This window comes from Hypomesus nipponensis, chromosome 1 (genome assembly GCF_054491055.1).
Source record: "Hypomesus nipponensis isolate SF chromosome 1, ASM5449105v1, whole genome shotgun sequence".
NCBI lineage: Eukaryota > Metazoa > Chordata > Actinopteri > Osmeriformes > Osmeridae > Hypomesus > Hypomesus nipponensis.
The window spans coordinates 2,172,040-2,196,219 of NC_140361.1; the positions used below are offsets into that span (position 1 = coordinate 2,172,040).

The 24,180-nt window shown below is 40.1% G+C and overlaps 1 protein-coding gene across 10 annotated transcripts in view; it reads left to right on the top strand.

Moving 5' to 3' along the window:
* Positions 1–24,180, top strand: part of rxfp1 (relaxin family peptide receptor 1) — an 80,098-nt gene that overhangs the window by 54,723 nt on the left and 1,195 nt on the right. For 4 of the 10 annotated variants that reach the window (XM_084697337.1, XM_084697327.1, XM_084697302.1 and 1 more), the window contains 15 exons: positions 6,877–6,960; positions 11,921–12,026; positions 13,585–13,656; positions 14,538–14,609; positions 15,045–15,116; positions 15,320–15,391; positions 15,575–15,643; positions 15,744–15,815; positions 16,592–16,663; positions 17,578–17,649; positions 17,933–18,004; positions 19,256–19,327; positions 20,623–20,852; positions 22,339–22,749; positions 23,113–23,331. In XM_084697337.1, coding sequence (XP_084553463.1) covers positions 6,877–6,960; positions 11,921–12,026; positions 13,585–13,656; positions 14,538–14,609; positions 15,045–15,116; positions 15,320–15,391; positions 15,575–15,643; positions 15,744–15,815; positions 16,592–16,663; positions 17,578–17,649; positions 17,933–18,004; positions 19,256–19,327; positions 20,623–20,852; positions 22,339–22,749; positions 23,113–23,331 — 1,767 coding nt within the window. Of the gene's footprint in view, positions 1–6,876; positions 6,961–7,520; positions 7,606–11,920; positions 12,027–12,473; positions 12,613–13,584; positions 13,657–14,537; positions 14,610–15,044; positions 15,117–15,319; positions 15,392–15,574; positions 15,644–15,743; positions 15,816–16,591; positions 16,664–17,577; positions 17,650–17,932; positions 18,005–19,255; positions 19,328–20,622; positions 20,853–22,338; positions 22,750–23,112; positions 23,332–24,180 lie in introns of all 10 variants that reach the window. The other 6 variants (XM_084697365.1, XM_084697354.1, XM_084697382.1 and 3 more) reach the window with 6 other exon arrangements.

The following is a 24,180-nucleotide window of genomic DNA, read 5'->3' on the forward strand; positions in this document are numbered from 1 at the left end:
GTTAGGGCTAGGGTTAGAGATGGGTCTGAAGATGGGGTTAGGGCTAGGGTTAGAGATGGGTCTGAAGATGGGGTTAGGGTTAGGGCTAGAGATGGGTCTGAAGATGGGGTTAGGGCTAGGGTTAGAGATGGGTCTGAAGATGGGGTTAGGGCTAGGGTTAGAGATGGGTCTGAAGATGGGGTTAGGGCTAGGGTTAGAGATGGGTCTGAAGATGGGGTTAGGGCTAGGGTTAGAGATGGGTCTGAAGATGGGGTTAGGGCTAGGGTTAGAGATGGGTCTGAAGATGGGGTTAGGGTTAGGGCTAGAGATGGGTCTGAAGATGGGGTTAGGGCTAGGGTTAGAGATGGGTCTGAAGATGGGGTTAGGGCTAGGGTTAGAGATGGGTCTGAAGATGGGGTTAGGGCTAGGGTTAGAGATGGGTCTGAAGATGGGGTTAGGGCTAGGGTTAGAGATGGGTCTGAAGATGGGGTTAGGGTTAGGGCTAGAGATGGGTCTGAAGATGGGGTTAGGGCTAGGGTTAGAGATGGGTCTGAAGATGGGGTTAGGGCTAGGGTTAGAGATGGGTCTGAAGATGGGGTTAGGGTTAGAGATGGGTCTGAAGATGGGGTTAGGGCTAGGGTTAGAGATGGGTCTGAAGATGGGGTTAGGGCTAGGGTTAGAGATGGGGTTAAGCTGCTCCACCATAAGGCCTAAATATATAGGGTAGAAACTGAGGGATGGCATCCTTCATCCTAGATCCTAGAGTCCACTTTGTAATAAAAGGTTTTTTATTTGAGGAATACCGACAATCCTCTTGCAACATGCTTGACTAGACTGAGAACAACAACACCTTTCCAAAGCACTACTGAGAGGATCAGGTGGTGTGGAGATAAAATACAAAAGGATCAAAGATGGGATTCAAGAAGGAGTTGGCACAAATAGTACCTCTACTTTGTCATAGCTTCCCTGTTCAGATGCAGCACTTCTGTGGTACTGTAGGCAGACTGCCATACTGAGATTTAGTGCTGCAAAAATATATCCTACAAATCCAATTGCTTCTGCTTTTTGGTTTTGTCTTTGCCCATAACAATGTTTTGATATATGACTGCTGCCTTAATAATACTAGAATGGACAAAGTATTTCTGACAGAGTCCATTTTTTGTCAACACCACAGAGGATAATTAAGATTGGATGATGACATACAAATGTGTTTATCTTAACGATATTATCTTGTCCTGTCCAACAATCACCCAGATTGACTTTCCCCAACCTGCCCAAGGGAGGTGTTGCGCTCTGCCTCACGGTAATTCATCTGCTGTCCTGCATTGCAGGGCACTGTTCCTATGGGATTTAGCAGGCTCATTGTGTTTCATAAATCCACTCGCCACATTGACTACAAACCACAGAAAACACAAACACGTGCCAACTTGTTTGCTAACGAGCAAAATCCTTGGGGCAGATTGACGTCTCCGGCTGTCAGTGTCTGCCCCTACAGAGGCAGATCGATCGGTGGTGGTTGGCTTTGGCTCAAGGTAGAGGGGAAGAGGATGGGAGATGGTGAAAAGAGAATGAGATCTAGAAATATTGTACGGCCGCAGCTTATCTGCTCTGTTATGAGAAAAAACCTTGGCGTAATCTCAGGAAGAAAATAATACTACAACGTGACACATCCTCTTCTTTTAATGCCAGTTCACGTCAGATCTGTAACAAAGAGTTCGTTTTTAACAAGAAGAAATCAGAAATGCCTAGGTTGATGGGGAGATGTGCTTAAATTGATTAACTGTACTGCGTATTTACATCTCTTCCAGCAGCTTGGGGAGCTATTTCTCTGAAAACGAGTGATTCAGAACAGAGCAATGCAAAATGCAAGAACCTTATCTGCTTTTGTTTTCCAACATCCTGCATAAATCCTCTTTCAAGTTGTTTTATCTTTCTGTTCTTTTGTGTCACGCACCCTCTCACGGAGACAAGGTCTGTTTTCTCCTCTGAGATAGAGTGCACCTAATCACGATAATTTCTCCAATACTGAATGCCAGCTGCAGTGTCATTATTATTTATATCTGAAGATTGTGGCAGGTTCTCTGGAGGTCTGGTCCTCACTTTCACCTGGTTCCAAGGTGCTGCTGTTTAGGAGATAGAGATACACATGCTGAATGTGGTCACTCATAGAAACCACTTCAGAGCTAAGAGCCACGCGGTGGGGAACATAGATAGATGGAGGTCTGATAAGCAGGGTAGATTGATGACTCATTCTCATTGCAAGCCTGTGTGTGCATGTGGTATGTGTGTGTGCCTGCGTGTGGTATTTGTGTGTGTGTACAATGTGTGTGTGAAAGACTGCAAGAGAAAGAAAGAGGGAAAGAGAGAGTGTGTGTTTTGTGGGAGTTAATACACATATGCAGCAGTGTGTGAGTACAGTTTTCACACTGCACTCTGCACTGGACTGTGAGGAAGACAGATAAGGACATACATCTTCAGGGCATCATTGATGTTTTGCTGCTTTATCGGCATTATAAGTTAAGAACAACCTTTGCGTTTGGTTGAAAGCCACTGCAGAGAGATCATTTCTACCACTACTGTAGTATTAGCAAGTTCTATTTGCATAGAACAAGCATTTATCCTAACAGTAACTCCAAGGTCAGTTATCGTAAGAGAGTAAAAGGAGCAGGGGTGAAATCCAATATGCAACATCCAGTTAGTTAATCCTATTATACAAATCTATATACAAATCTGTTGTCACGTGAACTGTGCTCTTTGTAGATATTTTCTATGAAGCCTAAAACCATTTGTGAATCATAAATGCTGTAGACAGTTTGCCTTGCTTCGTTATAATATGTTATGAGCATATTGTGAAGAAGCTGTGAATAAATTAAGTATAAATTAATGTTTCTACAACTGTCACAATTCTGTCATCATAAAGTTAATATTTCATGACCGCATGCTATGCTGTTAGGTTACCATTTGAATTGAAGGAAATAAAAAATGTATAAACTGTTACATTTTAAGATGTGCCCAATTTCTGCCCTCTTTATTTTCTGCCAAAATGATCTTTTGGGATGTTTCCTAAGATGTCTCTCTGCAAGTGCTTCCTTTAATACTGCACTGGCCTCTACTATGAGCAGAATAAATTGCATTTTGTCAAGTGGCTTCTTGCATAGAGATATGAGTCATGCTAATATTTAAACTCAAGAGTTGAAACCCGCAGATGAAACTTCCGAATATTAAGTGGGAAAGCGAATGCATGCAAAAACAAGCTCTCGGTCATTTATCAAATGTAAATCTGAAAGCCTGATTGTGAACTGATGAAGACCATTTTTCAAAGTACTGTGCTGTACATTGAAATATGTCTGCAAAATGTTTGCTTAAAAACTACTGTGTTCACGGCTTGCTGTTTCAGTGGTCACGTGTTGATGGATGACTAGACATAAGTATTGGCTTCTTGTTTATTAATCGTTCACAAGTCTCGGATTTCTGATTTACAGAAGAATGTAATTGTTCTCCGCCTCTTTTACCTGTTTGAATGAATTATTTTCGTCATTGTCTTCACCATTAATATAGAAGATAATGATAACATTAGTAATGGGAATGAACACTGAAATGAATCAATGTTTATGAAGAAAAAAGATTAAAATACACTAGATGCTCACCAGGAAAAACCTCTGGTGTTGATTGTACATGATAATAAGAATGTCCAAAATACCTGAGAACATTTCAGCTGCAAATGAACCATATGTTCATATATTTTTGCATGTTTATTGATGTTGTAATGTGTAGAATCAAGATGTTTTTAATGCTAAAAACTGGCACACTGTAGTTATTTTCTTAGCAGCTGCCATGTTTATCACAGAGATTAGTGTAGTTGACATGAGAGATTAGTTAACCAAGAGAATTCTCTGTCACAAGCAAAACTTAAAAAGCAAAACTTACAAAAACTTATAAGCTTACTTACTGAAACACAGTGTGTGCTTTTAAGGGAAAACGTAGGAGGTAATTAAATATATATATAAATCACACTTCCGTATTGGTAATGCATAAAGAAGCAAGATCCGAATCAGAATGCTGTTTATTGCCAAGTAAGTCTACACATACGAGAAATATGCTTTGGTAGGTTGGTGCATAAGCACTTTGAGATTTGTTTCAAATGTAAAGTGTGTTACAAATCAAATCTATTATTATTATCATCATTGTTATAACAATAACGTTCCTAACAAATCTGGGAAACCCGGGCAAAGATGGTAAGTAGATAAAACAAGTACCGTAATACAACAAAATATATATACATTAAGACACAAAATAAACATTCTAATAAAGTAATAAAATGTGTACAATATTACTTAAATAAATGAAGAGCATTAAAGGATGTACATAAATTCACAGTATGAAGTTTAAGAAGCAGTCGTATGCCATAACATAACAACATAACAGACAGAGGAAGATTTGAACCTGCAACTTCTTGATCTGTAATCAAACAAACCCTACCACTGAGCTAGTGTAAAGGGCCCTATTATCGTCCACTCTAAATCTCCAACGTTCGGGGCTATTATCGTCCACAACCGTTTCTTCCGTAAATTTCTTAAAGAAGATATGCAGCAGCAACGAAAGAAAGTAACTCATCGATATGTATACATCTTATATTGCTACACCAAATTACAGCTTCTTACTTTGAGATTTGAGTAAGTAAATACCTTCTCAAACCATATGTGTAGCATCTGCCTTCCGCAGCGTCAAACTGACATTTCTGCATTGAAAGTGGTTGGGTGGACGATAATGGGACCCCCTGACTAACTGCTAAAATCAGGAAAGTAACATTTCTAGGCATATCCTGATTGGATTTCAAAACCGGAATGTTATACAGTTTTTCTGAATTGCTAAAACACTAAAACCCATTGGCTGAACAAAGTTATCAGTTGCCTAAACTCATGTAGCTAATTGTGCAGTCTGTTGTCAATACCTTAAACCATTTCACATGGTAAAACACAATTTGCAAATCTCACATAGACTTTTCAGCAAAACTCTAAACACATTCTCATTCTCAAAACACATTCTGCACTCTAATGGACATGTCATTCATACTGGTAAACACAAATGGCAACGCTCAAATACAAATAGAAAAAACATGTCATTGACTAAACACAACCACTCAAAATAGATTTCACTTGTTTTTAAATGATGTGACACAACCAATATAAGCCAGTTCAGAGAGCAAACAGGTTGTTGAAGGTGGGAAAATATTCCTTGTGATGTCAATGACCCTGACCCAGCCCAAAGACAAGAAGAAGCACATTGATCACGTGTTTACTCCTTTGATTTTTGTCCCTTTTACTGTATAGTATTGTATACTGTAGCACAGTGCATCGTAGGCTCTATACTGTACAATTACGTAACAAATGGTATGGCCCTGAACATTGCACTTCCCATTTGTTACAGTAACAGTACTGAATGCTCAATAGATTTAGACAGGTTGCAGGTTTATATCAACAAAGAACAGGAGTAAGTTGTGGGTAGTGAGATGCAGGGTATAGTACTCTGATATATCGGCCGATATAGAAAATTACTGTAATGAAATAAAAAATCCAGAAACGCATAACAACACAAACAGATTTCCCTAACATTCTGCCCCACTCGTGTTGCCAACAGGGACGTTGTAGAGTGCCCTTTGGTGACAAACTATGCAAGGCCAGTATACCTGTAGTACTGTATAGGGGTACAAGGAGGAGAAAGAACAAGAACAATTGCAAAGAGCAAAGCAGAGTAGTAATTTCTGATAAATGTTGAGCTACTGTGATAGAACATGTTTTCGTTCATCAAAAGACAATGACGGATAAATATAAAAATTAGTTTTGAGATTACGTAAAAATGTACTTCTCCTTGAGAACTTTATGTTTTGAACAATGTGTTTTCAATTTTTTGGTGTATTGTTTACTGACTGCTTGATAGTGTATATCATTTTGATCACTTTGTTTATGATTTGAGAGCAGTGTTTGATTTTGAGCACAGGTAAATCTGTTTTGAGGTGAAAATTTGATTTTGAGGACAGGTAAAACTGTTTTGAGGCGAAAGTTTCATTTTGCAAGAGAATTCGAGGTTTTGTAAATAGTGCTTGAAGATGAGGTTTTGTGTTTACAGTTTTGAGAAAATGGGTGACTGTTTCAAGAATGTGTTTTAGCAATTGTGAAAAACTGTAATATAGGTGTGTATCTATATATTAAAGTACAATGTTGTGACATAACGTTTTTAATTTGTATTATAACGACATTTTGGTAATATTGCTAACGAGCGTCGAGAGCTAGGTGGACGATAATGGGACCCCTTACGCTATACCCAATCCAGCTGAAGCGGGAAGCAATGATGACAGAGAAATGGGCTGATGAAAGACCATATTTCTCACATAAAATAACAAGCCTACACATTCAAACCTTTTACTGGTGCATCACTGAAGGAAACAAATATATGTTTAACTTTTCAAATGCGTGGCAGTTGTGATTGATGAGGCCATGGCTAAAAGGCAACAAAACATCAGGTCCATTTGCACACATAAATGGGACTTCTGAAAGTTGACAGATTTTTCCTGTCAGACTAATGAGTTCTCTGTGTCAAAACAAGTTGACTTGATCTGTTTACTAGAAACTGAACCCAAAGGTCAATGTATGTGTATCCTTCAGCTGGGTAAGAAAACACTTTTTTAATTAAAATTCCTGTACGTTATCAAAATATTCCTTAAGGGCTACCAAGGTCATACTTTCTAGGACATGCAAGGGCAGTAAATGAGAGATGGACTCAATTAATAATGAAAATGTAAAGAGCTTGACTCAATGTTAACTTTTTCTCTTGGGTTGCTATAGGTAATGGATGTTTTCCCAGAGTTTTGTCATATTGTGCTTAATATATTTTTCCTAGGAGACAACAATGGGTGGCCTCATCTCTTCGACAAATACTTTGGGATCCCAAACTACGACCTTGGAACCAAATCCAATACGTGCTGTGAGTACTTTGTACATAGCAGTTCATCACTGTACACATACTAAATAACTGTACACCATTATCCTAATGAGGATGTTTCTATGACCTGGGAAATGTACTTACAAGAAAAACTGTATCAATGAAGTGCAGGCATCTATAGTACAATACCGTTTTTTTCCTTTCAATGCATGAAAATAACACAACAATATGACAAATACTGGCATGGATTTACTGCTCATCTTGTAATTGGTGATAGAGAAATGAAAATCAAGTCTAAAGACTGCCTGTGAGGTATTTTGTTTGCCATGGCTGTATTATGTCTGCAGACTTTGTGATTGGAAAACCTTTTATGCAAACAGTGAAAGCAATTACTTAGTAGGAATGTTGACCTACACTCACTATTTACTGAAGTGGTCAGGACTGACTTTTCCAAAGGAAAAGGGCAAACCATCAAAATGTATTTGATGCGAGTTTGGAATACTTCCTGCTAATTTGACTAATCGAGACGAAATGACATAAGAAAGATCTGTTTACATGTTTGAATTTTGTTTACATGTTTGTATTCTGTTCGTTGTTGTTAGGGTTAGAGTAAAGGAGGAGAGCAGAGTTGGAGAGGTGGAGATTGAGAGAGAGGTGAGGGAGAGAGAGAGAGAGATAGAGAGAGAGGTGAGTGAGGGAGAGATAGAGATAGAGAGAGAGGTGAGAGAGAGAGAGAGAGAGAGAGAGAGAGAGAGAGAGAGAGAGAGAGAGAGAGAGAGAGAGAGAGAGAGAGAGAGAGAGAGAGAGAGAGAGAGAGAGAGAGAGAGAGAGAGAGAGAGAGAGAGAGAGAGAGAGAGAGAGAGAGAGAGAGAGAGAGAGAGAGAGAGAGAGAGAGAGAGAGAGAGAGAGAGAGAGAGAGGAGGGAAGGTGGTGAGACTGGAATAGAAACTAACAAGTGAGATGTATAGATGATGGTTGATTGTATGTTGTCACTTACGGCCTGGTCTCAGCTGTAAACTGTGATTTGCAGATATACATCAGGTGTGTGATTGAAATGATTGGCTGATGGTTATCAAGACTGTGTGCTAGTGGCTGGCTATTGTGTGGTCTTCTCTCAAACCTGAGTTACTGTATACCTCCATTATTTAAAGAGACACTTTTCAATATCAAACTCAATACACATGAAAAGTTATGTCTTGCAATTACACTGTTTCGAATGAAATCAGGGAGATGAAAACACACCTGGAAATGAGGACCATAAAGATTTTTGGTCTTTTTTCTTTGGTGACATCATATCACACCAACAGCTATTGCATTGTCTGTGGGTGTGAGCTGTTATGTAATCTTAATTCAATGAATTTTATGCAGAGAATTTTACATTTCAGACAGGTTTCAAATGTAATGAAATGTGAAAAAGGTTCTATCATGGCTGTTTTAGACTATCAATCTTTTCCAGTCATTACTCCTGCTATTTGTGTGAGCTCTGTGATTTATTTCAATTTGAGAGATTAAACGATCTCCATAACATTCGCACACCTCACACATTGGCATAGCAACACGTTTTTTTGGGTGAGGGAACACATCAGTATGGGAGGGGGGGCATTTCATAATATGTGATTGAACTCTTCTTTTTTTAATGCAAATTTCCCAAGATAGGCTACTTTTTCTTTTTTCACTTAAAATAGGGAGAAACTGCAAAGAAGTGCCTATACTTGTGATGTGATCATTCAAATATATTCACACAGTAACAGATCATTAGATGAAGTCTGTAGACTGAAGACACATTTTATCATCTCACCTGCTACTCTGAGTTGATAGCCTGTCTGGCCTCTCTCTCTCCTGCTCTGCCGGAAACTGCTCTCCTGCCACGATCGTGGTACATCCAAAAGATTAACATGAGAAACAGATCTTTATTGCCCATAACTACAGTATAGGCTTTTCATTTTGAATGAATCACTGACAACTAAAAATAATTTTTTATATAATGTGACAGTTAGTTTTCAGCTACCGCTAACTACACCCAACCCTAAAATGTTCATTTAGCACAGAGAGGGCAGGGTGAAGCTACCTCATGATCTGCGTTTAAAGGATCTACAACTAAGCTATCCATTCCCACAATGAAGATTAAATCAAAGACAGTGATTAATACAACAATACTAATACATTAGCCATCGGTTTCCACAAACGTACAAATGATTATCCACTAGAAGTAGAACCTCACCTTGACACGCCTATCACTATGGCAGGTTGCTTTAACGTTGGCTGCTGTTCATATGGCAGCACGGGTAGAAATCCTGAAGATAATTAGGCTTAGCATTTTCAAATAGTGAATTCATGTATTCATTATTTTCTCTTTTTTTTGTACGTCATAGTAGCCAATTTAGCCCCGCCCACAAAAAAAATTGGTCGGGAAGTTGGGTCTGGAGTAGCCTGGTCCTAACCAGACCCTCGTACATTTCATTTGTACAGAGGGTCTGGGATCTCTCCATTGACAAACGTTAACTTCCTTGAAGGCGGGTCCTCTGTTGAAGTTTAAAACTATTGGATCTGTCCATAGCTACTCTGATTTACCATAACCAATCGCAAGCGTTCGCCTTAGCCAACTCCTTCACCACTACTGTAACGGAGCTAGCTGCCGTAGCTGGAAAATCAAGCTTTTCCTGAACCCCGTGGGGAGGAGGGCCACAACATCATGGCCACCAACAAAACTCAGCAAGGAATGTTCTTGCTCCGGCTTTAACCTATGGATATTCGGCAGCAGTGCCACAACCGCAGAATAGTTTCGCTCGCATCTTTCTCCGCCGCCATTACTGAACTACTCAAACTAGTGCACAACATTAACGTCATCGTTCTCAGCCACTCCCTCTGTTCGCTGATTGGACCTACAAAAAATGTGTTTCTGGAAACCGACTTCAGAGCTGAGCTCCCAGACCTAGTACAGAAGCAAAATCCAAATTGAGCGGAAGTACTTAGGAGGGCAGAGCCAGGCTAGGTCTGGAGTAGCTTGGTTGCGGAAAAACTATACCTGAACAGGAGCTGTTCGATCCAATGAAATTGTCAGGGCGGGCTTTATACGATGATGGACAGATGATCAACAGTAAATTAATCAACCACGTCACCAAAGAGCGCTTGGGTTGAATATGTTTTCAACAAACAACATATTACGTTGCTCTGATTGGTTGTAGGTTTATCCAATTGAGCAAAGAGGCATTTGTTTTACGAGTTCGGTTGAAACACGCCCCATACTCCCAGCCCAATGGAGAGTTATCAAACTCATATTCTGACTAGAATTATGAGTATGACAACGTCAGGCTATGGATGTTCTAAATCTAAAAGCGCTTCTTCAAAACCTGAATACCTCAATAGCACAGCATAAGCACTCTAGAACGAGCGTAAGCCAATCTTTCAAGGGCACTAGGTCTTTGTTTATTTCCCTGTTGTGCAAACGTTTTTTATTTATTTCGCGGTACAATGAGGGCTGGCTGACAGTGACAATCGGCAAGGCCCGCTATTCTTCACGTGTAAACTGACGCTTGGATCGTCGTGCCTACTTGCACAATGTACGCGTAATGTGTTTGCCTTTCCTTTCGCATTGAGAGGCTCTTACCCGACATTTTTATATAAGAAGACACACGATTTAGCTTGTAACGGTGTAGACTTGGTTTGAATATTGGGGGGTTACCCCCCCCCCCCCACACACACACACACACACAAACTGTTCCCTTGCTTGTACAGCTAAGGATTTATTTACATATTGTAACAAACAATTTGATTTATCAGCATATCTCTTTTGGCTCCTGGGCTAGCGATTTCTACTCAGTCAATTATAAGTTTTAAGAGTGCTTCCATTCTGCGGCAGGCATCGTTTGGCAATAATGAGCACAAGAAAATAGATTAGTCATGAAAGACACTCAATTTGTTCTGCCAGTTATCCAGACGTTTGACTGATGTAAGAAGTTGCTGAATCATTTGACCTGGGTTCTGTGTTCCACTTCTAATTTAGTGGCCTACATAGAGCACCCCCATACCATGCGATGATTTTACCAGCCTTTGATCACGCTGTGTGCATCCTTGGCCCCAGTAACTGTTTGATGGGACAAAGATTTGGGTTTGTGATAGTCCATATTCATAAGCCTGTCATGGCCAGGGGAAGTGTTGAGTGGGTCACAACAAAATCTGTGTTGTATCAAGAATACTGCACAATCACGTACATAGCTTTAAAACAGATGGTGAATGGTTGAAATAAACAAACAAATGAGCTTAATAAGTAAATAACTAAAATGGTTGGTAAATAATGAACTAAACTGATTAACACTGTTTGGTACAATTGTTATGATATTATGAGAGTTCAGACATGGTGTTTCCCTGCTATTTTGTCCTACAAAATCTTGAAAAAAACGTTTTTTTGAGGGCCCCCATTCAATTGTATGGGGATGTATTGGAAGTAATTATGCAAGTTTAACAAGTTTAAATTATTAAAAGTGCTTCTCTCGAGATGCTAATAGATGTCAATCTCAGATGTGGAGTAGGGGAATCATGTCCAAAACACTTGTGAGCTTTGATGGAGCCACAGAGATAGAGGTTGGAAAACCAGTCTGACAGTCTGGTAGCACATAGTTCTAGTTTAATCCAACCAGGCTGAGATTACAGAATTCTTCTGTATAGTATTTGACAATGCCAACTACGCACAATTTGTTCCATCTTACCACTGAGCAGAACACTTGTGTGGTATTTAACTGTTAATTCTACCATCTTTTCCCTCCCAGTTTTTCAGAGTGAAAGTCATTCTGCATTAAAACATATCTTGTCCATCTGGTACAGAACCTCTACAATAAATACATTTTACACACACTCACGCACACGCACACACACACACACACACACGTTCAGTTATACTGTCTGTCCCTGAGTAAAACACATTTTGGGGAGGTAATTGTTCGTTCTTGCTACTAAGGCTGTTTGATAGCACCAGCTGTGGATTGTGACACTTTCCTTCCTTCAGTGCTGGGCCTGGTTCCTGATCGGTGTCAGTGCCGAGACCTGGAACTGGACTGTGACGGCGCTCAGCTCCAGGACGTTCCCGCCGTGGCTGTGAACGTCACCATGATGTGAGTGGCTGAAACAAGGCCGTTTGCACCCGCAGCGATTCATCCTCACACCCAGGGGTATTTAGCCTCTCACCCAGGGGTATTCAGCCTCACACCCAGGGTTATTCAGCCTCTCACCCAGGGGTATTCAGCCTCACACCCAGGGGTATTCAGCCTCTCACCCAGGGGTATTCAGCCTCTCACCCAGGGTTATTCAGCCTCACACCCAGGGGTATTCAGCCTCACACCCAGGGGTATTCAGCCTCTCACCCAGGTGTAAAGGTTTCTTTTCAGACGTAGGTGGGATAGCGTTCTTAAATATCTGAAGATGCGGTCGTTAGAGATGATTTTCTTGATAAAAAGTGTGTGGTGGGAAGGGGGAGGGGGACAGAGACAGATCTGATGTTTTCACTAAGTGGGACATGTCCTACCCTTGTATAATGAAATCTCTGCACCTGGTCACACCAGAGAGAGCCTGTGGAGCCAGGCTTGGCACCGGTCCACTGGAGGAGCAGCCAGATGGGGAGAGGCAGGGTTCACAGTCAGGTCTCTCCATGGGAGAGAAATGTTCTTCTCATCCTGCCTTCAGTGTGAACACTACTTACATGTAGGCATTGAATCATGGTCTCTGTTTGTTTTTGTTGTTGTAGTTCTTGTTCTTGTTTGAGACAGTCTGGGACTGGGAAAGGATCTGAATGATGGATCTTAAAATATAATTTTTGCCTCAGTAGTCTTGGTCTAGGAGTGGGTTTATACATGTTGGATTTAGATCTATAATATGGGTGGTCTGGGTCTAGGTCTGCGTTGCCTGGTTCTATTGGAATGTGCCAGTTTGAAATACATCTGTGATAGAATAGAGAGTTCAGTTAAAGTTCACCCAACTCATAAAGTAATCATAATGATCATCTTTTCGTTATTTCTTTCACAAGAATGACAATACTAAATTAGCATACTGAAAATAGTTTTTTCTCAATGCTCCTTTTTTGATAGTCATTGTGTTTCATTTTGATAATGGCTTATTTGGGGTGTATAATGATTTCGGCCCATTAGGGACATCCTATTCTGGAAAACTATTCAACTGGCAGACAATGCATAGTGGTTGGCTCCCGCTGGCTTAATATGCTGGGAGAGGAATTCAATTGTGTCAATTACATATTGTTTGATCTTCCTCTAATTGGGTCAATGTTCATCACAGCCCACTATCCTTCTCAGCTTTCCTATCTATTGTTTCCCTTGTCTTGGTATGCAGACCTTGGATAGACCACAGCTTATCTATACATCCTTTGGTAAATGGGGTTGAAGGTTTAATTGAGGTGGAATAGTCTTAGTTGATGCTTTCCTTTCAAATGGAAATATTTTGTGTTATCTGATACTCACTTCAGAAGAATTGATTCAACTGGAATAATGTTGTGTGGACCGTGAACTGTCCATACAAAATGTAATTGGGGATTTCAGGTTGTTGGTGTTCTAGGTGCCATATTTAAATTATATTTGTTCCAAATCATCTCGCAATTGATTAATGCATGTTGGTCAAACTTGTTTGTGTTAAATACCTTGAACAACACTTAAACCCTGACAGGTCCTTACAAAGGAACAGACTCCGGAAACTGAATGCTGACATATTCTACAAGTACCAGAGCCTTCAGAAACTGTAAGTTGTGTGTGATTAATTAGCCGTTTACATTTCATAAAGGGGGCAACATCAACAAAATGCAACACACAGAGTGGGTTTTAGGCTATAATAATAATAATAATAATTCAGGATTTATTTCTGTCTCCACACACTCTGCAACCACAAACACTGGGATTAACAACAGACACTAAACTGAAGAGGCTGTCTTCCCACTTTAGGATCTCTGTGCCAGAATCCTACAATCAATGAATATGCCTGTTATGGTACCGAACGAACACATCCACAATAGCTTTGTGAAGATTTTAACAAACCTATATATAAAAATATAAATTGATAGAGTATGATTCACTCCATGGTAATTGTAGCTGTTGTTCTTTAAAAAATAAGTTTGAGCCTGTTGACAGGATGCTGCTAGATCTCTCCCACTTCCAGGGCCTTTTAGCTGTGAATGGAGGTCAGCTTTTTAGCATGCCTCAAAGGTGTTTTAAGGATTATAGTATTCCGTCCAAGCGTTCAAAACAAAAACTAGAGAGCATGAAACTCGTTTGTGCCTCATTTTGGTGTTTTTCCTCCACCAGTGATAAAGTTGTAGAGTGCATCCGTACTAATCTGAGAGGGTTCTGAGCCTTTGTATTTGAGGGAGTTCTGGGTCTACAGCTTTCATAACAGTGCCAGCGACTCTCTCCGGTTTGACAGCTGCCAAGAAATATGCTTCTGTGCTGTAAACAGAACCCCTCGCTTTAGCTCAGTCATGGTGCTCAATGAAATCTATAATTAGTACTGACTGTATGACACACTGAGGTGCTGTGGAAGTTTTTATTTATTTATTATCTGGCACTTTGACAAACAACTGCCACTTATCTTTAATTTAGTATTTTTACTTCATCTTCTTACTTCAGATATCTCCAACACAACAGGATTCGAGCTGTGAGTCCCCGTGCATTTAGAGGGCTTTACAACTTGACAAGACTGTAAGTTCCTCATTACCATGCCAGCGCAGTAGAACATGTCATGTCAAATGTGATAACAGTTTAGGCTGTCTGTTAACTTGCCACTGGTACAACTTCTCTAAATAGTTTTGGCAAAATACAATGTCAATCCTTGGGTCAGTCTTGAACAAACTTGATGACAAGTTAATTTAAGAAAGTAACAGATGGGGGGGGGGTCAGATGGCTGAGCGGTTAGGGAGTAGGGCTATTAATCAGAAGGTTGCTGGTTCAATTCCCGGCCGTACAAAATGACGTTGTGCCCTTGAGCAACACACTTCACCCTACTTGCATCGGGGAGAATGTCCCTGTACTTACTGTAAGTCGCTCTGGATAAGAGCGTCTGCTAAATGTAAAAGTAACAAAACACATTTTTTATCCTCCTACATGGTCGAGTAAACGTTATCTTCTTCTCCTCAGATATTTAAGCTACAACAAGATCTCCATTCTGATGCCCGGAGTGTTTCAGGACCTGCACAAGTTGGAGTGGTTGTATGTTTCATTCTCGATCCCATCACATATCTTATGGAGAAGATCTACAAACACGGTGTATGATGTCGCTTGGTGGCACACAGCTAATGTAGTGGACCACACCACGATACAAACATTGTATTGGAGTATCATTTAAAGCAGCGTCAAACTACTTCACTAAATAAGGTACTGATGACATTACACTGTGCCCATCTTGGTTTCAGGATCCTCGAAAACAACAATATCCATCAAATCTCCTCACTGACATTCTCTGGGTTGCGCTCTTTGGTTCTTCTGTGAGTTTTATTTCTATCTACACCTACTTGAATCCTACTTTCTTCTCTCCAGTCTGTGATGTCCTTTTTATATCCACATTATTAAAGGGGCTGCCTGTTGAGAGTCCATGTTGATTTATTCAGATTGACAGTGAATCTTGTCTTTGATCTGCAAATACAACTAACCCCTTTGTGTTTTCCAAGGGTTCTGTTGAACAATTCTCTGACCAAGTTGGATGACATCTGCATGGAGATGCCAAGATTGAACTGGCTGTAAGTTTGAAGTCAAACTACCTCAGAAAAAGGATCTGTTGTCGGACTTTGATGAGTTGCTTTGATAAACTAAGTTTTTTGTGTGTGGGTGTGTTCACAGAGACATGGAAGGAAATCTAATTGAAAATGTTGAAAATGTAACCTTCTGCTCATGCAACATGTTAACAGTGCTGTAAGTATGAAACAATATGGGCCTATTTTACTATACGTCTAAATATTATTATTCCTGAGTTTCAGGATTGTCTGATTTGACACTTGTGAAATGCATGTCCCCTATTATTGTTACAATTAATTGGATTTCCCCTATTTATATAAACAAACCGAATCATTACAGAAGGATAAATGTGTTTTGAGGAGGAAACCAATCCCATGTTGCACGTTGGTGCTGTTTAATCTCATTTATTTTCTCCTGGCTTTAGGTTGGACTGAGGGTGAAGCATTAAACTATGTGTGATTGGGGTTAGGTTTACTCCAACAAAAAGCAAGATAATAATGGTTAAACCCTGCTGAGATTGAGCTCAAGAACCTTTATTTGGAAGTGCAGAATTTTAACACACTCTGCCAATCCAGCCTCAATTCTTGAATGGCAATTTGTAAATGATTACCCACAGAAATTACTAAAGGCTCAGCAAAGTTTCACATTAGAGACAGATTACATCTACTCAAGTAATACTTCCCCACATAGCCTAGTTCCTTTTGGGAACTTCATTATTTTAACAATACCACCTACCTATATCTCAACATCCTCTATTTTGCTTGGTGAACAGATATGTTTTGTATGAAATATGCAAACAATTACTAATCAACTTGAATGGGAACACAAATGTAGACATTGAGAAAAAATTAGACAATGAACCTCAGGATAAAGAAGAGATATGTTTTCAAACGTTGCTGTCGTTTAAATTCTTCTCTCTTTCTTTCCCTCTCTCTCTCTGTCTCTCTATCTAGGGTCTTACAGCGGAACAGAATCCGCCACATACACGAACAGGCCTTTTCCCTTCTCCAAAAACTTGGGGAATTGTAAGCTCATTAGTTTTGTCCCAGTTTATAACAAGCATTCGTACACTCAGCATGAAATCTTCATTTCCATTGTGCTCTGACTCTCACCCCATTTCTCAGGAACTGCACTTACTCATTCTGAGCTGCAGGAAGCCGACTGCACAGCTCTATCACTGTACTGACATCAATTGAAGACTCATACACAACAAATATTCATATTGACTGAATACTTATGTAGACTGACTATTCATATAGTCTGAATATTATTATAAAGTATACATTATATATTATAAAATTGATACATGACATGACATGAATACTCATATGAACTGTAAATTCTAATGATACAGACTGAATATTCTACTGGCGAAAGGCATCATGCTCCACTACTCAGTATGGAAAGAAATATTTTAAAAGAATCCCAGTTTTGTGATTCTAGAACTGTCATTGCTGCTTTCATTTGAAATTATGGATGGAACAGTGGAATGTTTAGATTCTCACCAGTGACATTCTAGAACTCGGCTCTGCAACTGTCATGTGCTGCATCTACCTTGACAGATTGTCACAAATCGTACCAAATTAGCATAAAGTATACATCCATGCACTTAACAAGCGCAATTACTGATGGCCATCCTTGTTGCATGTCATAGAAGACACTATGACCCGTGTTTGGTAAACACACAGCATGTGTTTAGCTTTTTGGAACAGAGTGCATCTCACCTCCCACATACGGGAGTCATCAAATTTCTCGAGCCAGGTAGATCTAAAGTGAAAGATATTGATGGAACAGACTAAATATGTTGTGCATTGAGGTCACAAAGAACAAGCATTCAAGCATTGGCATGGAGGCTTGACAGATGGCCCTGTAAACATTATGTACAACACTATGTGTTCAATATTTGTGTACTGTAATAGGAATGTATTTCTGTCTACAGAGATCTGTCCACTAACAGACTGGGTGCGATCCCACCCAATCTCTTTGTTTATTTGGAAGATTTACTCCAACTGTGAGTCATTTCCACACAAATATGTTTTGCGCAAATTTGTTTGATTTTTTTGTTGTTGCCATGGTTGGGAACCTTCTTTCCCACCAAATTTGCTGAACAAATTTGCAAGATCAGTAATCTTAATCTCTGTGACTGAATTTTGAGTTTTCCAAACACTTAGATTTGAAATTGTCTAATAATATGTGATGTACGCCTGAAATGAAGAAGTCAACTGCACTCAAATTTTGCATAACTTTTTTTCTTTTTTTACTAACAGCGAAAGCATTATATTTCCTTTCTGTAGGAACATATCATATAATCCTATCGTGAACCTACAAGTTGACCACTTTGATGACTTGCATAAACTGAAGTCATTGTAAGTTTGGGCCAAGCTTGTTTTTCCTTTCAATCACTAGGAGCACATATGATGTTTATATAATAGAAATATAGTAGAAAAGGGGCTTTACTTTACATTAACGTTATCTTATCCAGAGTGACTTACAGTAAGTACAGGGACATTCCCCCCGAGGCAAGTAGGGTGAAGTGACTGGCCCAAGGACTCAACGTCATTTGGCACAGTGGGGAATCGAACCGGCTACCTTCTGATTAATAACCCAATTCCCTAATCGCTCAGCCATCTGACCCCTACATAACAGCATCTATAGTAACAATTTTGAAGTTACATTGTAATTGCAATGCAGCAACTCAACTTTTAACTGCCCTGTAGAACGTCCTCTCACTCCTTACTCCCCTAAACTCTGCCTTCATACACTTTTGTAACAACTTAAACTGCTCAATCTTAATCCAATTTAATTACAGAGCAATGTCTATATACTTAAAACATTTTTTACATAGGTATTTCTACTGAATCGGTTGGTAGTTAATGTAACATTAATGAAAAGTATTGTCGTGGAAATGAGTGTGTTATAATTACAGTAAGTGAAATAAGTGTCTTCACAAGCAGAGGACAGACAAATTAGGAGTCAGTGTTTGTGATACAAGTTCTTAAAGGGCAGCAGCCCTGTGGAAATCAATACTGTTATTCCTATATTGTAAACGTTTAGGAAGTAGGTTTCATTGTATTTTCATTATACACTTTGAAAACAGTGCATCTGTCCCCACCACTTGTTATTATGAAAATGATATCATGAAGACGTCCCACCCACATTTAAAAACAAACCTCTGCCCTTGTTTAGAAGATGTACACTTTCAGTCTGTAGGTGTCAGTCAGTTTCCCTCCAAATCAGTATGTATGTCTTGTAAGCATTCGTTCCTGTTACTGGCCAAAGACAGGCTGTCTTACCCTACAATTTGTTTCCTTTTATCTGGAACGTGATATTTCCATGACACACAACCTGTAATTTGGACATAATGTCGTTAATGGTTTTTCCCTTTGGAACACGGTGCATTTATTCGCCTACACAATAGACAAGATCAGCGTGTGGATCAGGACAAAAAAAACAAATAGCTCTTTAGTTCACACTTCAAAGCTGTTCAGAAGGCACTTTGTGGAAGACAGACTGTTCGGTGGCAGGAGGAGAGAAACAAGCTCGGGAATGTAAATGATGAGTGGATGTGAGATCTCACGGAGATCGCCCAAAAAAATAAAAAGTGTTGTGTTCCTCAGGAGCATCGAGGGGATCGAGATTGGGAACATACAGCGGAGAATGTTTGAACCTCTCAAACAGTTGACTCATATGTAAGTCTGTTGACTGACTGTTTTTACACTATGTTCAATGTCAGCCACTACATTGCATCGTTCATTACATTTACATTACATTTTGTCATTTAGCAGACGCTCTTATCCAGAGCGACTCACAGTAAGTACAGGGACATTCCCCCGAGGCAAGTAGGGTGAAGTGCCTTGCCCAAGGACACAACGTCATTTGGCACAGCCGGGAATCAAACTGGTAACCTTCTGATTACAAGCCCGATTCCCTAACTGCTCAGCCACCTGCCTCCTGTTCATATCACCTTCATCAGAAAACCGTTACTGTTAATTGTAGTTTTTTTCTCCAGAGGGCTTGAACCTATTTTTAACCTGAATAAGAACTTAATCTCTAATATAGAGGATGGATAATATTAATTCGATTAGTAGACAGAGTAAATACAGTTTCACCTTAAGATGCACTTTAAAGGTCTTATCCAACACTATCTTCTTTTGAACTTGTGCTCAACCTTTCATGTTACTGGACCCTGAGGAAAAGTACAGGTACAAACTTTTTACCAGTGGAAAAGCAAACTAAATGCAGCCCAGGGGCTTCATCAAATGCAGTGGTAGAGTAATAAATTATCATATCTGAACCTTCACATGCCCACTTCAACCGTGTGATAAAAAACCCTGAATTATGTATAGTTGATACACCTCACCATAGAGTCCACAGCAGTTCCTTGCTGATAAATGACTCTGTACCTCATAGTTCATACACGTACTTTAGCGAAATACCAAACTGTCTTGAAATAATTTCATTCATCAGTTTCAATGTTGTCTACATAAATTGTTTTCTTTACTTGAGAAAAAACACGTACACACATGGACAATAACCCTGTGATTCAGTTGCAGTTTGGTGTCCATTCTGGCAGTGCTGTAACAAGCTGCATTACAAATTGATAGGTTGCCACAAGCCAGCGACAACAACCTCCTATATTACTGAGAGTGTCATCATACAGGCTCTATGTTCTCTCTCAGACAATGTTTGTGGAGAAATTCAATACCTACCCTAAATCAACACTGTGCATTGATCAAGTTCAATAGAAAGCCGCCTTTTATTTTCCAGGAAAAGTTTTCCAATTGATAAATGTTTACACAAATGTGGGCTTATAATTGATCTCAAATCTATAATTATTTGTCATGCAAGTAAAAAAAAAAAAAGAAGCAAGTCAACAACTGTCAAGACACCTCTCGGCAATATTTCTGGATATTTTGCATCCTTCAGTTCTGCTGCTGTTGTTACATCTCTGATTACAACTCTCTCTGCACCCTCTCCTGCTTAGATACTTTAAGAAGTTCCAGTACTGTGGGTATGCTCCGCACGTACGCAGCTGCAAGCCCAACACGGACGGTATCTCGTCGTTCGAGGACCTGCTGGCCAACATCGTCCTGAGGGTGTTTGTGTGGGTGGTGTCGGCCACCACCTGCTTCGGAAACATCTTCGTAATCTGCATGCGCTCCTACATCCGCTCTGAGAACAAGCTACACGCCATGTGCATCATCTCCCTATGCTGTAAGACACACACACAGAACCACATACACACATCTAGACACATGTTGACACACACACAAGTACATACGTACAGACAAACGCACACATGCACATACGTATGTATACAGGAATTGATACTGATATATGACAATGTATTCTTCCTGAGTAATTATTGCTCACTACACAAACATACCAGTGAGTTAAATTTTGGTTAGCCTTGCCTGTTTTATGTCTAGTGAATCAAATAGGCTTGAATTCTGCGTTTGGATAGTCCTTTGAACAGGAATCACAACTGTTTTATGTATGTTTGGCACTTGCTGTATTAAGGTCTCCTCTTTCTGATTTAGGTAGCTTTGATACAGTCTCATAAGCTTGAAGCATGCTTCTGTAAAATACTGTCCTGAAAATTGAGGCATATGCTATTTTTTACCTCGGGTCTCTCAATGTGTCTTTGGCCCCGCTTAAAAGACACAAGCCCTCAATCCAATTGAGATGTCTTTGATTCAGTATGAATGCTGTGTAGCGTACCTGGAAGTCAGAGGAGACCTTATTACATTGACTGCTGGGGTTTGACAGACCACCTCTATGCACCATGCTTTAATGATAATGTAGGTAAGATGAAAAATGCTTTTTGATGTGCACATTTGGGACCTTACCATATCAAAGGAAGTCATGTCACTGTCTAGCGCTGTGCTGTGAGTCACAGAGTTAGGTTTAGGAAACACAGAACAGACGTTTTCCGTCTAGTTTTCTGGAACTGTAAATATCTGTTTTCTGCTTGGGCATAGATTGTGTCAGAAACCATCTCAATTATCTCATCAAAGCTGGAAAATATGCCTGATTGTCATGAAGAAATTTCAGTTGGGTTTCCTCGCAGATTTATTTTCCCCAGATCTTTGTTCTGATTGATTTCTGAAGAAGATATAGGCCCTCATCTCCAGCCCACGTTCATATATGCAAATATATGTATGAAAATCTTAGAGAATATTTTAAAAGTTAACTATTCTATCCATATTTTGGCAACCCGGTATAGACTGTATACTCTTGAGACTATGTCGCTGCCTACACTTGTAAATGTTTGACAGTTTAGAACACCGATTTCACACAACTCCACAAGTTTTACTGTAAATAGAACTAACTGCTAACTAAATAAAAAGTATGACACCCAGTATAGAAATCCAGCAATTTAAGAAAATCTTGCATTTCGTGGTTGCAGACTTTGTTGTTTTTGAGTTGTGTCTGCACATAGAGTATGGTCCTAAGTGTGTATATTCATTCAAAGCTTTTGTTTACAACTTAATTCATTGCAAGTGGTTTTGTATTAGCTCAATCACTCCCATCACCCATTTGATTAAGTTTTTATACTGTAACAAAACACTCCTCGCTCCTCAGTCAGGAGCCAACATACTTGGCACCACAACACAAGCTAACCCAAGTGTGTCTGAGGAACAAAGCCAATTCAAACCAAACATTTTCAGCAAGCTAATGCTTGTGGCATCCTGCGCAGGTGCGGATGGGCTGATGGGTGTTTACCTGTTCATGATCGGCGCGTATGACCTCAAGTTCCGCGGCGAGTACAACCGTCACGCCCAGGCCTGGATGGACAGTGTCCAGTGTCAGGTGATCGGCTCCTTGGCCATGCTCTCCACCGAGGTCTCGGTCCTCCTCCTCACCTACCTCACCCTGGAGAAGTACATCTGCATCGTCTACCCCTTCCACTACCTCACCCCTGGCAGGAAGAGGACGGTCAGCATCCTGTTCAGTATTTGGGTGTTCGGGTTCATCATCGCCTTCCTGCCGCTGGTCTGCAAGGGCCTGTTCCGGAACTTCTACGGCACCAATGGGGTGTGCTTCCCTCTTCACTCGGAACAACCGGAGACAACCTCGGCGCAGGTGTACTCCATTGTCATCTTTCTGGGTGGGTGGACAGTTACCTGACCAGGTCAACCGTTATTTAGTCAACCTTGTGGTCAACTGGACGGATAACTGAGTATTCCTGAAAAAATATAAATATTTATTGTGCTGTTTCTGTTTTGCAGTCAACAGCAGTTGCACATTTTCCCTAAAGCCAATAATTAGCATTGCATACACTTGCACATTTTCTCCTAGTGAAACAAATCTCAAAATAGACGAGTGTTATTCCTCACAAGCAGTTTTACTGAGCATCTAGAAAGATATTTACGTAAGTAGCTTTGATGTACTGTGATGTAAATAATCTTACCAACAGGCATCAAGATAGATTTAGGACCAGTACGCTTAAAATGATTTATTTTCCGTACAGGTCTTAACTTGGTGGCGTTCCTCATCATAGTGCTGTCATATGGAAGCATGTTTTACAACATCCAGAGAACAGGCACACAGACCACCAAGTACAGTAACCATATCAAGAAGGAGGTGACCATAGCAAAGAGATTCTTCTCCATTGTCATCACTGACTCTCTTTGCTGGATACCGATCTTCATCCTGAAGATCCTGTCTCTCCTGCAGGTGGAGATTCCCGGTAAGACTCTAAGCCGGGTGGTGAGACACATCCTTTAAGTGGCCACAAACAGCCGGGGGCCACAAACAGCCGGGTGCAATCGCATTCTTTAACTACCAGTCAAGGAATAGTCTCTATCTCACTTGCTAGTTTATTTACCACAATCTACAAATTAATTGACACTTTAATTGTTTTTTGGGGGGGAGGGGTTTGAGAAAGTTTTGTCTCTTCATTCCCAGGCACAATTACAGTTTGGAGAAAAAGGCTATACTATAATATGAGGAAATCACCAGAATGTTTATTATGGCCTGGGATTTATCTTCTTTAGCTTTATTTATAGCAGGGACAGTTTGAGAGAGATAGGAAAGCTGGGAGAGAGAGGGAGGGGGAGGGAGAGAGAGAGAGAGGAGGGGGGAAGGGAAAGCGAGAGGGAAAGAGAGAGAGGGAGAGAGGGAAGACCTAGGCTGCAGAAAACGCTCAAATCTAGGCATTGAACCGTGGCCCCTTTGATAACGGCCTAAGCCTTGATGATGCATGCTCTACGAGTTGAGCCAACAGGGCTCCCCAGGTCTGTGAATTTTCAATTACAGGCAAAATTATCTAGACTGAGGCATTAAATTCTTCCCCATCCCAGTAATAGTAATAAACATTTTCAATTACACTGTATTTCTGCTGGTGAGCTGATTACACATCCCCAGATGGAGTTCTACTCAACCCTATATCCACATCTGTGAAAAGGAACTTTAGTTAACTTTGGATATCTTGGAGGCTATCAAACCTTATATGTACCCAATACATTTTCCATGGTAAAAGCTCGGTGCATCAGTAACGTCGCATATCTCTTAAAAAAATGAAAATTAAATTTCATTT